Raw genomic sequence first — 15852 nt, forward strand, 5'->3', positions numbered from 1 at the left:
ATAAAAGCTCCGCGGTCCGGTGGAGATATAACCATATTTTTACTCTATTATCTATGATATAACGAGCGAGATATACTGATTATAAAGTCAGACAGTCAGAGGACGCTTACACGTAGTGTGGATTGAGGGAAGACACATTTGAGACTTAGTAAGTTTTATTTTGCCTAGCTTTTATACTGCTGCAAATGGTCCCTCCGTCTTTTAACCAAGGGACAACGTTCGAGGCAAAGTTCTTGATTATCTTGTTGATTATATAGAGGTCTAGCTATAGCTAACCAATACTGCAAATTGCCAGTGTTGGGATAGTTACTTTTTAATGTAACTCGTTACATATTACATATTGTATTATTTACAACTGAACTATTTAGTTACAGTTACATATTACTCAATACCCATATAATAAAGTAACTATATAATAACATTACTTTGTGTCCTCAACCTTAAGCTGTCACGTGTGAAACTACCACTTTATCACATGACATGATTGCGTCGTTGGACAATGCAAATCTTGGTTATAAGCAAGAAGTTGGTGAATAATTAATATTTAAGCTTCATTCGGTAGGCTGCGTTACTTCATAGTGGCAAGGCGTTACTCAGTGGATTACTAACAAGATTAGTAACTTCGTTACTTAAAGTAATAATAGCTATTACATAATATTAGACTCGTTATAGTAACTTCATTACTTAGGTAACACATTACATTTGCAAGTAAAGTAACTTGAGTTATATTACCTGTTTTTACAGCATATTTCGTTATATTACCACAAAAGTAATAATTATTACATAATGCATTACTTATGTAATGCGTTGTTACCCCCAACACTGCCAATTGCAAGCTAGCTGTCATGAAGGGATAATGAGACTTGAGTTTTGCTGACTGCTTGCACTTTTTACTGTGACCATGGCCAGTATATACTTTAATTAGTCTCTAACCCAGATCTTGTGGTCTGGGCTTGAGACTATATGCTGACTTTATGGCGATACTCAGTCAACACTTCTTTCGGCACAGACTACAGTGTGGTGGAATCGAGGGGTCTGCAACTCCCTTGAAAATTCAAGGAAAATTTGAATTTTGAAATCTTAATAGGCATATACAAATGGAACCTCTACAAACTCCCTGAATTAATGACACAATAGAAAAAACCCGGCTCCTTAATAATTTTGGGACCCAATAGGTCTGGTTAACACATTTTGTGCCTCTGAAAGAGGAAAACCTCTGTATTACAGTAAAAGTGGCCAAAGTTCTGGGTCCCAAATGAGAGGTTTCATTGTATTAGCGTAAAATATTGATTATTGTCAGCATTTCATCAAAAAACCATCATAACTTTGTAAGTGAGCAACCTATGAAGGTCCAGTTTTCACTGTTCGATAAACTATTCTTCACTCTCCATAGAAACTGAATTTCGAAGCACTAGTGGAAGTAATTAGCTCATTACATAAAAAAGTGTAAAACCAAAACCACAAATAAATCAAGTATCGTCGAAATGAATCTATTATTGACCACCCAATACATTTCCATAGATCTATTATCGATGGGTTTAGAAACTTTCACTCTAACTTTCTGTGGAATTCTTGGATTCCCTAAAGATTTTTACATAATGTGGGGATATCCTTGGGGAGTAAACGACTCGGGTTTGGCTTTGTTGTGCTGTTCTATTGTTCTGTAATTACATTACGGATTTTTGCGGTTGGTGAAAAGCCACCAAACTGTTCATAGTAACTGGGTGTCTAGGATCTAGAACTACGTAGTAGAAAATATACAAGAAATACTTTATAACACTTACCAGTAAAGAAAACAACGTATTTTGCTCTTTGTTTAATCCGTATACTACTAATCTTGTAATATTACCATTTACGTTATGCATGCTTCAATATTGTCAATAATAGATATGCATCGATAGTTGGTCGCTTACGCTACCTATGAAATCTCGTACACTCACCTGCGTATACTAGTAATAGCCTCTTTGGAATTTGTAAAAATCTCGACTCATTTTGAAATCTGAGGCACTAGTAGTGCTGAAGCGAATAGCAATTTTTACTATTTGAATAGTGAACAAAACAACCGAATATTTGATTATTTTTTAAGCTTATAGGTATACTTCTATAGAATAAGTACTGCAACTTTTTGTTAGGGAGCAAGGTAAAGCCTAAGAGCTATTTCTATCTTTTCTAAAATAGCTGGTTTTTCCATCTGAACACAGTATACAAAGTGCTAACGATTATTCAAATAGTGTGTTAGTGAATGGAATAGTGCATGCTGACTGAATAATCAAATAACTGAATAATCATTTCAGCACTAGGCTGTATAGAAACAAATTGAAATAAAACAATTCTTTTAAAGAAAAGCAATCAAGTCAGAGATTTCTTCATGAATTTCACAACCTTGGAGCTAGATTCTTTGCACAGAAGATACTTTGTATAGAAGCTAGATTCCATCCAACAGTGCTTTAGCAGTCTCTTTGGAAATTGTTGCATATTTCTTGTATATATATTTCCATATTTTAAGCATCGTGTGCTTCATTCAGAATCCTCATGAGTGGTATGCGAATCAATGCTAACTGTACTGAATACACAAGTGTAAGAAATTTTAAATTAGAGGCAATGTACAGCTGTAGCACCACAAAAGTACTGGGTTGGAGAAGTGCATATACGTAATGTCCAATTACTGTAAAACAATAACAAGAAATATCTCCCTACTGTGCTGTGGAGATTCTATAATTGAAATGCACAGTGGGGATATGTGTGTACATATATATTCCTATCATGTAACTAATAAACTACAGACAATTTACTACTGTACTTTCTGTGTTTGTTAGAGAGCAGTAAACATATATACTGTATCATGGGTCAAAGTTTCTCTTGGAACATTGGTCAATATTTCCCTTGGAACACTGATGACAGTAGATCTGATCAAGGTATTTAATGTTATTAAGCCACTTGTGCAGTCATATATTTGGACACTGAATCTTTACTTATGAACAAGATAATCTAATATCCAAGATGGCTGTAGCAACAATTGTAACCATGTATGTATATGCTATGTTTTTTTGTATTTTTTTGTATTTATAGTGTAATGGACGATGTCCGAAATGACATTTTCTGACGTCACAAAACAAAATGACTGTGCCAGTGTGGGGAGTTTGTATAGGAAGATATTGGGCGAGATAGTGTTTCCCTATGATAGTGTTTATAAATTCGAAAAAGGGCGAAGGTAAGGCATATAGTATTAGAAATGCAACGATACAGTGTGTAGACGTATCGATATATTGCCTCTGGTGTATCACGATACAGCGATATATTGTGCGATACAAAGTAGAGTCTAAGCAATGGTCTATGTTGTTTTTTAATGTTGATTTTTGTTTTTTCAGAGAAATAAATGAGCTAAATTTTCTTCGAGAAGCATTACATACTATTCAGTTTAACCACAATGTACAATAATTTGATTGTCAGGCATGTTAATAAGCCACGATATGTTGATATATCACTATACGCGATATATCGATACGGTTTGACTTTGTATCGATACAGCGATATTGTCTTAAAACGATACGATACGCGATATATCGATATATTGTTGCATCTCTATATAGTATATAATTCAAGCCTGTTTGTGTCTGAATTTTAAAATTTTTGATCTGATTTCCTTGTTGAAGTGCATTTAGCATCATTACAGCACTTGTAGTACTTCTTACCTTTATTATCTCGTAGTTCCAAGTGTAGAAAACTACAGACAACATTCATTTCGAATAGTGCATCTTAAAGTTTCTGAAGCGCCCCCACATTAACATGGCCATTTTGTCAATTATGACATCAAATTTTGTCATTGCAGATATCGTCCATAGGCTTAGTAACGATGGTGGAAAGTTTGATTCCAGTAATTGGATAAATGACTAATGACTACCAGTGAATTAAATATCAAGTTAAAAAATGAAGTATATAGGGATCCAAGGTAAACATTGGTAAAACAAGAGATAGTATTACAATTACATGCATTGGCAATTGTTTAATGCCAAAGTAGGGATTTTCCCACAGGGCTATGTTGTAATACCATCATTCATGTCTCGTTTCACTAGTTTTATTGGATCTCTACTTCATTTTTAAATTAATTTTTTTTTTCTTTACATACATATATATGTACACTAGTTTGTCTTTTGTTCAGTATAGCATTTACATAGCTATGTATGATAGCTTTACACGTATGACTGTTCTATTAGAGTATTGAACATAGCTTTTGTATTAGAGTGACTGCTTTATTAGAGTATCTTGAGTGGCCACAGACGTGATTTTTTAATCATACAGACTTATGATGGTACTGTTTTATAGTAGGGACCACAAAGGTGTGGATGTGGCCCATGAAATAAAACATCACCCAAAACCCAGCCTTACTTTTCCCTGACGACAATGAAGCAGTATTGGTTAGATAAAACTAATCCCAAACAAGCCTTCAGATTGACTCGAAACTTTCAGTGAAATTTAAAATGGAATTTTGTACTGAGTGACTGATTGAGTAACTGATTCCTTCAGACAAGTGTAACTCGATAATGGCTAAGGCTACGGACTTGATTTTTTCACTGTTTGATGTTGCTTTTGCCTGAGATCAGAAGGTGTCTTTTGAAGTACCGCAGTACACATAATGCATTCTTCATGGACTTACCAATGTCCTCCTTTGTGTCCCATTCATCTTTGCTGACAGTTTCACTGTCAATTTGGCAGTAGCACATGATGGCTTCCCTTTGTAATAGAAATTGTCCGTATTTTTCATAGTGACTACTTTGATTACAGAGGTGATTTTGAACAGTCCTTGATTCGTAAATGCTGTGTAACGGGTTGAACATAGTTGACAATGAAGGATACTGGATACTTCACTTTTCAGACTACAATTGATACAGTAGCTGGGGCGCACGGCACCATTTCTTTCTTTTGATAGGGTTCACCTGTTGCAATAATTCCATTTTACAAAAAAGTTAACAAAAAAGTTAACAAACAAGTACCTGTACATAAAAAATTGGAATTTCAACTAGAGTACAGTAGGGACAATAACACGTTGATAAAAAGTACTGAAACAAGCTGGAGTAGTACATAATATTAAATCACAATAAAACAATAAGAAGTGTTATATCCTACTGTGCTCAAGATACGTACCATAATGGAAATGCACATTTGGGATATAACACTTCCAATTGTTTTACTGTGATTTAATATCATGCACTACTCCAACTTGTTTCAGTATTTTTTATCTATGTGTTATGGTCCCTACTCTAGTTGAAATTCTAATTTTTTGTGTGTTTGTTAGATTTATATCTTTTTAGTGGAAAGTGGTTGACTGGTTATCAAGCGGTCTAATTGGTGTTAATGTCCAATGGTCAACTGTAATCCTCTCTGAATTACATCATAGATTACATATATGCCCACAGATATTATATGTGTAGTGCAAAAGCAAGGCTTAGGAATGATATAGTGTTTAGGTTGCTAAAGGAGTATTGGGTGTCGAAAAAGTAATCATTTGCAATCTCAGAGCATTAATTTAAAATCCTATAGGGTCATACCCCCTAGACCCTCCTAGCTTGAAGGCGTTTTGCAATGTCAGATAAACTTTGATGCTGCGGAAAGAATACTTACAAATTTGCATGTACATACACAATCCTCTTTGATGTAATCATTTATCAGCATTGTATGTAACGAAAATTAAGAAAATCATGTATATGTAATAATTGTGTCATGGGCTCAAGTAGGTTAGCTAGTATGTGCACCTGAGGGCCGTTTGTATCTTTTTGGCAAACAACAGGGGCACGTGCTTAGATACTGTATAAGACTCTAAATAGGAATGTTATGTCATCACACATCCAGTGTACTACATGAATAATTGATGTCACTGGTTACAATAGGTACAAGGGCAATGAGGCTAATTTTACTTGTTTTAGTTTGAAGAGAATGGGAAAATGAACATTTATTCTCACTATAGATTTATTATTATATGAATGTTAATTTTCCAGTGCTAAGTGATTTGGGAGAATATGTTGCCACTGAATAAACTCATTATACTATGCTTATGCTTTTTTGGTTTTGTTTCACCAAGGTACATGGTACATTTGTATTCCTTTAGTCTAAGATACAGTACATTTCTGTTCCTTTAGCCTGTATACACACTTCTGATAACAACAAGTTTAAGGAAAAATTAGGAATTTAAGTTCAATTAGGGATCATAAAAAAAAAGTAGGGAAACAAGGGAGGTTGCCGACTGAATTAGGGATTAGATGTTCACTAGTATATTTGCAGGTGTACGTGACCTTCCTTGTTTCCCTACTTTTTTTTCTATGATCCCTAATCGAACTAATAATTCCTAATTTTTCCTTAAACTTGTTTGTTTACTTTTTTTGTAACACTATTATGACTGGTGAACCCACGCATACCGCATAAGGATGGCGTCAGAATTAATATTTTCTTCTAAACACGCACCCCAGCTATCAAATACTGCTTCAAAAGTGCAGTGGCCATTACACTTTGTTTCAGCTATCCTTACACAGCGCTAAGGACGAAAAGCAGTAGAAGTGCCTCTGCAACAATCCAATCACCACGAAAATATGATGTTTCGCATGCCCCAACTATCAATTACTGCCTTGAAAGTACAGCAGCCATTACACTTCACTTTCCAGCTAGCCCATTACACAGCATTACAAACGAAGAACAGTGTTAGAATCGTCTCTGAAATCAATCCAGTCACCACGGAAAATACGGACAATTCCCATTTACAAATGTACTGTAGGGAAGCCATGCATTGTTCTACCGTAAATCGACACCTTGGGCTGTCAGCAAAAAGAAATGGGACAGAAAGGAGGACAAAGGTAAGTCCGTGATGCGTGCATTGTACGTAATGTGGTATGCCAAAAGGCACATCTTGGGATGAAACAACGTTGAACAGTGAAATAATCAAGCCCAGCCTTTAGAGGTGTACCGATAAGAATTTTTCAGTTGTACCGATATCCGATTAATCTGTACCTAAAAGAGCCGATACCGATTATACTGATCCGATTATCATATATACAATCTGTAAAGTATAAAATAGAATTACAGGTGTGTAGCTACTGCATGATGCATATTCTAATGATTTTTAGAGAAAACAGAAGTGGTGCAACTATAAGGCACAACTATACATATCTGGTCACCTTTGGTTGGTGTGGCCTCTATTACATAACCCAGACAATTAGGCACCACAAATATTTCAATACATGCTTCCTTGTCCAGATTACTCCGTGTTTTAATTAGTTATCAAGATGGCCACTATACACAGACTATCAGTTTAGCTTCCTGTGGTGTGGTTTTTTCATTGTTAAAGTGTAACAGCTACCGTTTTCAGAAGATCTGGATAAGAATATTTTAACACAAATAGTAGTACTTACACTAGCAGTCGTATGGCTTCTTGTAACTTAGCGCTTTTATGGAATAGTATAGAGAGGCTTTATATTTGTTTGTAGTGAGCAAAAAAGAGGCTTTTCATTGCTGCAAATTTTGGCACTCATATTTGCCATGCAAACTATCGGCAGTGATATCAGTTCTCAGAGCATTGTGCCGATTACCGATATGGTGGAAATTGTCATATCGGCAGCCGATCCGATCACCGATCCGATTATCGGTGCATCTGTAATAGCCTTAGCCGTTACTGAGTTACACTGTTAGTCAGTAGAAAATTCCATTGAATTATTTTTTTTTTAAATTTTGTAACAATTTATTGGAAGCCTTTAGGATTGTACTGAAGGCACTTTTGGGCTTGGTTATATCTAACCAATACTGCCAAGGTACCAGGATGGAGTTGTGAAGCTGGTTTTTGGGTGAATTTTTGGCTAGGAAAACCCAAATCTCCATGATCCCTAATATACAGTACTACATATCCGTACTGTATGATAATGCATAACCATTTAGAATCCCATTAGTCACATCACACCCCTAATTGAGCATATTTCTGTAAGACCAAAAACTATAGAGCAGGCCTTGTACATCACATAAACTGAAAGCCATATCCCTGTTGAAAGGAGATTGAGCCCTCATATTTTTCAGTGACATCCCTAGGATTTTGAATTCATGAGTTGCACTCATATTGGCTTGAGTAATTGGTCACTTACAGGTGTACAACTTGTAACAGGAAACGAAACAGCATCATCCACTAGAAAATGTGTACATGTACGGCACAATATAATTTATTGACCCTTGATGGTGTATTACAGGAATTGTAAAAAGGACATACATATACAGTAGAGCCTGTGAGTGAAGTGTGCACCATTCTGTGCTTTTTTAACTGAATGAGTACTAGAAGTTAAATATGTACTTTTGATAGACAGCAACTATGCTGAGAGGATAAACATAATAGTAAAACAACCCTAGAGTCCATTAGGAAGGTGTTTGTATACAGGTTGGTTTACAAACTGCCTGTGCATGTGTTATTGTCTGTAATTATTACTGGGGTCTTGACAGGGATATATAATAATAGACATACAGTAACTCACTGGTATTCCAGAAGCCATGCAAGAACCACTGCAATATTTGGAAGAGGTTCAACCTTCTGGCATCACAGATACAGTATAGAGCTGTTTTTAAATGGAAACAACTACCATAGGTTAAAGGTTCACTAAAATGGTAAAATACACTTTGGCTGTTATCAATCCTTGTTACTAGTGGGACAGTGTTGGTGGATGTGATATAGTTTTGTTTAGTTGATATAATACATATTTTAGTGTATTGTACGTAGTTAGTCAATTATATTATGTCATAACACATCATACAAAGTACACATGAGGTGCTATAAAGCAATAGAAGTGTCCATGTACAGCTAGATTCCATTTAGTATCTACTATAACAAATTGAAACACAATAAGAACTTGTGCTACAGCCAGTTACAAACCTATGGGAGATAGTTAGTGATTTTATGCTCTTCTTGTAGTGAAGAATGCTTGAGAACGTCTATTAAAGGGACTGTAATCAGCAATAAGGTGTGTCTAAGTTTATTTCTGGAATATTTTTGAATATGTTTAAGGGTCTATAGAGAAATGCGAGGAAAAACAATTGCAATAGTACTGCCAGCAAGGTATGCACAAGATACAGTATTGTATCCCTACCAGACTGAAAAGCGACTCAGGAAAGTGTAACATAAATACCATTGTTTGTTTCATGGTACTGCTAACCCAGCTTTGTAAACAAACCAAACTTAGAAAATGGTATGCATAGTAGTATGCTTTGTAGGATAATGAGGTCTTTAACATCCACTAAGAGACCTATAGCAGGTTCTTAAAATGGTTAGAAACCTACTAGCAGCCTCAAGCATCACAAATCTCACTTTCTATCATTGATTTGCAATGTGCACATTCAGGCTGATAGCCTGCAGTGGGTGACCAGTCACCCAGGCCAACATGTAGTTAACCACTCTATTCATTTTATAGGCATGCCTAAAGGAATTCAATTATGGGAGGTACAATCTAACGTTGTACGTACGTTTGTTACAATGAACGAAGAAATGTAGAAATATCACAGAAAATTCTGTTTGGTGTCCATTTGTTTCTAGAGTGTTTTCAGGCCGTTTTCGTCGGACTTTACTAAGACCTAAATGAGTAAGCTTCCTTGTAGAAACGTTATTTTGCGCTACGTGTAATGTGGGCATGTCCATATTCGAAACCATGCCTGTCCTTCATGCTACTGTGGTGCCACTGAAGGCACAACTTGTGACAACTCATTCCCATTGTATAACAACACAAGCTACTTCTTCGACACACGTGTTCTTTATAGGCACTGGCTACTTAACCCAGCTTGACATTATTATCAATCAATGCTGTTTCCCAGCGCTGTGCCAGACTCAAGTCTAACTGAACTTGTGAAAAGGAAGCAGTGCGAACTTCGATTTCGACAAAAGCATGTTCAGTCTTCCATGATTATTTTAACATTGTGTGACGATTTCAGTACGACATATAACCCAATCCCACAATGACTCCACCTACCATATAAAACGCTGATACATTTTCTAAGTTGGTTAGAGACCACGCCCTCGGATCTTTGTGGATTTTAAATACCTTGCTTTTCTCGGTTTTTAAAATCCACGAAGATCCTCGTGCTAGGTATCTAACCTACACTAATCTTACTTTAGTGAAGCATAATGAAGCGTGAGTTTGATAGTGTGAAGCACTACAGGCTGAGCTGCGGCAACAACAGAATAATTCTGCTATTGTTTTTCAGCATTAATTTGGAAACACTACGAATTTGAAAAGAAGAGCTTGGTATTGCCAACTACACATTAAACTTTCACTGCTTAGCTATCTACCTTTCCCATTGTAAAGTGTGCAATAACAGTACTTCTGGTTCTTTGTCTTACATCACAATGTGACGTACTGTAACTAGACTTTGTGGCTTAATATCTCAATATAATTAACATAATTGAATTACTGAAAAGGTGTTTTTTATGCATTGCATGATACCAAGAGTTAGTAATAAAAGAGAGAGTGTCTAACTCCAGTATGGACCCTCAAAAATGATAGCCACAAGTCTTTATATAAATTCATGCTTATGATATAAGTCCTGATTGAGTGAGTTAACATTTCAAGAGGTGGTAACTTTGAGTAGATCCTTGAAAGTTATAGTGTATGTGAGCCAAAGTGGAAGCCTGTGGACTTGTGGCTGTCATTTTTGATGGCCCATATTGGAGTTAGACACTCTCTCTTTTATTATTTACTCTTGATGATACAAACAGCCTCAATAAATGGCAAGTGAAATTTGCATTTAAATGGACCATTAATACCAGCAATGTTCAGCATACAACAACCAAGGTTGATGCTTACATGTATTCATGTAAGCCACACTTCATGTTGTGTTATGCACTAAAGTGCTGGTAATGCACTGTACCTGTACAAATGAAGGCACACCTTTGCTTTCAGGTTCAATTGAAAGACAAGTAAAATACTTTAATGAACTAATTATCCATAGCAACTATCGTTGCATCCCACAGACACTATACTATGCGACCACAGACAATGGCTCGTGCTTATGGCTCAGGCAGCATTTGCGATGGAAACCAGCCTTAAATCATTCATAAACCTGTCTTTCTAATTGGAATGAAATATTACCTGCTTGGAAAATTAACGCAAGGCACACTGAATGCTCATTCTCTCACACACTTTCATTGCTGTCTATGAGCGACAATAGGTTCTGACACACATATTGTCAGTCATACATATAATAATACACTTGATCTTCCCAAACTAATTTCAAGAAAGTTGGTGCATTTGATAAAACTGTTATACTACTCTGAATATATGTACAGTACACGTAGAAGGAAAATGTAGGAATTGGATAAATGTTCAAATATCTGCAGGTATAGACAACCTTCTTGTTTCACTAGTTTTTTAGCTATTCCCTAGTTTCACTACTTTTTTTCTTTGATCCCTAATCCAACATAAAATTCCTACTACTTGTTTGTTTACACATGATTATGACTAATGAACCTGCACATACCGCATCGTAAGAAAAAGAACGCCACTAGCCGTGCTGTAAAATTAATTTTGTGTTTAAATGCATGCCCCTACAGTCAGTTACTGATAAGTGAAGAGTCCATTACACTTTGTTTTCAGCTACAGCTGTATGTTCTGCTTGTTACACAGCATTACAAATGAAGAACAGTATGAGAAGCATCTCTATAATCAATCCAGCCACGAGGGAAAATATAGGCAATAAGCATGATAGCTAGTCAACACAGTCACAGGTAAGCCATATTGTACCATCATGAATTGACACCTTGTGTTTTTAGCAAAAAGATTTGATTATTTATATATTTAACCTCCAGGTAATCAGCTACAGCCATTTTTCTTTGCCCAGAGGAACACATCACATCATACAGTATGATAGTACTGTATAGTAGGGACCACAAAGGAGTAGGCGTGGCCCACGACATAACATCACCCAAAAACCAGCCTCAATTTTCCGATGACGATGAGGCAGTATTGGTCAGGTAAAACTAAGCCCAAACAAGCTTTCAGATCGACCCAAAATGCTTTCAACAATTTGCTACGGAATTTAAAAAATAATTTATTTAACAGACTTTTCTAGTGACTGACTGACTGACTGACTGATGCCTTCAGACAAGCGTAATTCGATAACAGCTAACACTACGTATACGTGCTTGATTTTTCACTGTTCGATGTCGCTTTGGCCCAAGGTGCCTTTTGGCATACTGCAGTACATACGATGCATTCTTCATGCACTTACTAGTGTCCTCCTTTGTGTCCCATTCATCTTTGCTGACAGCGAAAAGTGTCAATTTGGTGGTAGCATGTGATGGCTTCCCTTCGTAATGGAAATTGTCTGTATTTTTCATAGTGGCTATTTTGATTGCAGAGGTGCTTTTCGAACAGTTCTTGATTCGTAGTGCTGTGTAACGGGTTGAACATATCCAACAATGAAGCATAATGGATACTTCACTTTTCAGATGATAATTGATATAATTGGGGCACGTGGCACCTTTTCTTTCAGTATGCAGAGATTGCAGAGGTGCTTTCGAACAGTTCCTGATTCGAAATGCTGTGTAACTGGTTGATCATAGCTGACAACGAAGCGTAATAGATAGTTCACTTTTCAGACGATAATTGATATAGCTGGGGCACGCCAGGGATGTATGCAGGAATTTTGAAAAGGAGTTTCCTCTACAGCTAAGTGATTGTTATATTAGAGTAGTTTATATTGCCTAACTGCTTTATTAGATCTTTTCACCAAAATCATAAGCTATAAGTGTTGCTATCATGTGAGAAACTATTATTTAACTAAGATAAAAGTTTACAATGTGTCCTGTTCCATGATAGATTCCAGATTCTGGAAACCTGAAGTTTCAATTTCTTAATGTTTCAAGTAGTGTGTAAAATACTGGAAACCCCCCTCGGTACGTCCCTACACACAACGCCATTTCAGATGTGGTATGCGTGGGTTCACCAGCCATAATAATTATTGCCTAAAAACGATTTTTTATTAAAACCTGTTTTACAAGCTGTTCCAGCTTGTGTTTTCTGCAATCAAAGATATGAGGAATAAGTTGGGAATACAGGTTTTACCAGTTGGATTATTAAATTACAAAAGAAGAAGGTGAGAGGTTTTTGTTAAGATTTCACGATTGCAGTGGTTTGTCACGCATCGTATCTATCGCTTCGTCGCCTAAGACATCGCCATAATTTATGGGTGAAACGAGGGTTGGTGACTTTTCTTATATGAGTATACATGAAGGTTTACAAAAAAATTACCAAACAAGTACACTTGAGCACAGTAGGGATATAACACTTCTTATTGTTTTACTGTGATTTAATATCATGGACTGCTCCAACTTGTTTCAGTACTTTTTATCGATGTACTATGGTCCCTACTCTAGTTGAAAATTCCAATTTTTTTGTGTATTTGTACACATAAGTAAACACAAAAACAATACAAAAACAACCAAAGATATATCAACACGATTACAAAGCAAAAACAAAAAGACCACAAAATTACAAAAGTAACAAAAAGACTACACACGCATACAATCAATAAAGTGAGTCACAATGCTGTCTAAGAACATCTACATATTCATTAAAAGGAGAATTAATGTAGTTTGTGGCCAGTGGTGGCAGTGCATTCCACCATTTAATAGCTTTAATTATAGCAGGAAAAAAAATGCTGAGTAAAATTTAAGCAGAATTTAGGGATATTTGCAAAATATTTGTACAATAAGAGGATGTTCTACTAAAAACAATGGGTGGCTCAAGTGGTATACATTAAACTATTGATGGTACATTGAACATAGTGATTTGAAGTGAATGAAGCAAGATAGTGGCAGCCATTGCAATTTCTGATAGAATGGAGATACATGATCATGTTTCTGCAAATCACAACACAACCATACAGCATAATTCTGCATTCAAGAACTGGGAGGACAAAGGGAAGTCCATGATGCGTGTATTATACATACTGTGGTTGGCGAATATGCATGTCTTGGGACAAAGTAATGTCGAATAGTGGCAAAGTCAAGCATGTAGTCTTATCCATTGTTGAGTTACTGTATGCTTGACTGGTTTGCTAGTTATTTAGTCAGTCAGCCAATCAGAATAAAATTCTGTTAAAATTTCATATAAATTTGTTGGAATGGTTTAAGGGTCACTCTGAAGATGTTTATGGGCTTGTAACTAACACTGCTAAGCTGTTATAATGGAAAGGTAAGGCAGTTTTGGGTGATATCGCTGGACAAGAAAGCCCAAACCACCATGATCCCTTATATACGTACAGTGTACAGTACTACCATACTGTATGATGACTTTGACGTTTTATATTGGGTATTTTGTGATACCAGGCAGCTTGACATTACTTACAGATACACCCTGTAGCTATAGCCTCTTACCAATTTAAAAATGCAGCAATTGTGAAAGACAGATGCAGGAAGGAATGAGAATATCAAGACACACGGTAGTGTGTCGTGCGGCCCAAGAAGCCGGCGTGCCACCCATGAGTATATTAACAGGAAGAAAGAAAATGCAATTTTCACACCTATGTAGCTCTGTGATCCCTTATCCAATTGGAACCAAATTTGCTACAGACGTGTCGGCCAGCTTGGGGAGTCTACACACCCAATTTGAAGAAAATCGCTCCAGCCATTTCCGAGATACGAGCGAACAAAAGTTCGTTTTAATTTCTTCGTTTTTTTCTTCTTCTACTTCTTCATTTCGCACACTTCGCAAAATCCGCCATAAAACACGAATTCGTGCTCAGATCGGGCTGAAAATTGGCACACTTAAAGGGCTCATTAAGGCCGATCTCTGTACCAACTTTGGTAGGAATCCGATGAACATTCACGGAGTTATGACCGATTATTTGCGTAAAATAAGGTCGAAGGTCTGTCACACCTACAGGGTAAACTCTTTTGAGGAATCAGTTGAAAATTGATATGTAGATGGAGCAACCATCGTAGGAGTGCCTTTTTGTAGTTTGAAAGGAATCGGGATAAAGACCATGGAGATAGGATACAAAACCCGACCTGTGTCAAAATTACGCGATCGATTTTTATGAATAAAAAACTATTAGTTTTCGTGTCTACCAGGCAAACCGCTTAGAGCAACGAGCTGAAAATCAGTATGTAGCTGGAATAATCATCATAGAAAGTCCTTGCAGTAGTACAGAAGAGTCGGATTACAAACCACTGAGTTATGATTCGAAAGACAACTACGTGTAACAAATGCGAGATCGAGATACTCTAATAGAACAGTCACCCTAATAAAGTATTCAGCTGCATTTATAATTTACTCAATTATATTACATTGCAAGTTATTCTGTAGGGAATTCAGCTACAAACAAGTCACCCTGTAGTCAGATCAGCCAGAAGAAGGTACCTAATAGAGAGTTCAGCTACAAAGAAACCATCATGTAGAGAGTTCAGCTCAAACAAATTGCCCTGTAGAGAGATCAGCTAGAAGAAGTTACCTTGTAGAGAGTTCAGTTACAAAGAAACAATCATGCAAAGAGTTCAGCTGCAAACAAATCACCCAGTAGAAAGTTCCACTATGAACAGACCACACTGTAGAGAGTTCAGTTAGAAACAAGTCATCTTGTAGAGAGATCAGCTAGAAGAAGTCACATTGTAGAGAGTTCAGCTACAAAGAAACTACCATGTAGAGAGTTCAGCTGCAAACAAATCACCCTGTAGAGAACTCAGCTACAAACAAATATACCCTGTAGAAAGATCAGCTAGAAGAAGTTACCTTGTAGGGAGTTCAGCTACGAACAGATCACCCTGTAGAGAGTTCAGCTACAAACAAATCACCCTGTAGAGAGTTCAGTTACAAAGAAACCACCATGTAGAGAGTTCAGCTG

At 36.5% G+C, this 15852-nt stretch overlaps 1 protein-coding gene across 1 annotated transcript in view; it reads left to right on the plus strand.

The window, feature by feature from the left end:
• Positions 1 to 15852, plus strand: part of LOC136255134 (ribonuclease inhibitor-like) — a 25064-nt gene continuing 9212 nt past the window's right edge. The window contains exons 1-2 of the mRNA XM_066047853.1: positions 1 to 148; positions 2817 to 2915. Of these exons, the coding sequence (XP_065903925.1) occupies positions 2843 to 2915 (73 nt within the window). The 5' untranslated portion in view covers positions 1 to 148; positions 2817 to 2842. The remainder of the gene's footprint in view (positions 149 to 2816; positions 2916 to 15852) is intronic.

Source organism: Dysidea avara, chromosome 5 (genome assembly GCF_963678975.1).
Source record: "Dysidea avara chromosome 5, odDysAvar1.4, whole genome shotgun sequence".
Classification (NCBI taxonomy): domain Eukaryota; kingdom Metazoa; phylum Porifera; class Demospongiae; order Dictyoceratida; family Dysideidae; genus Dysidea; species Dysidea avara.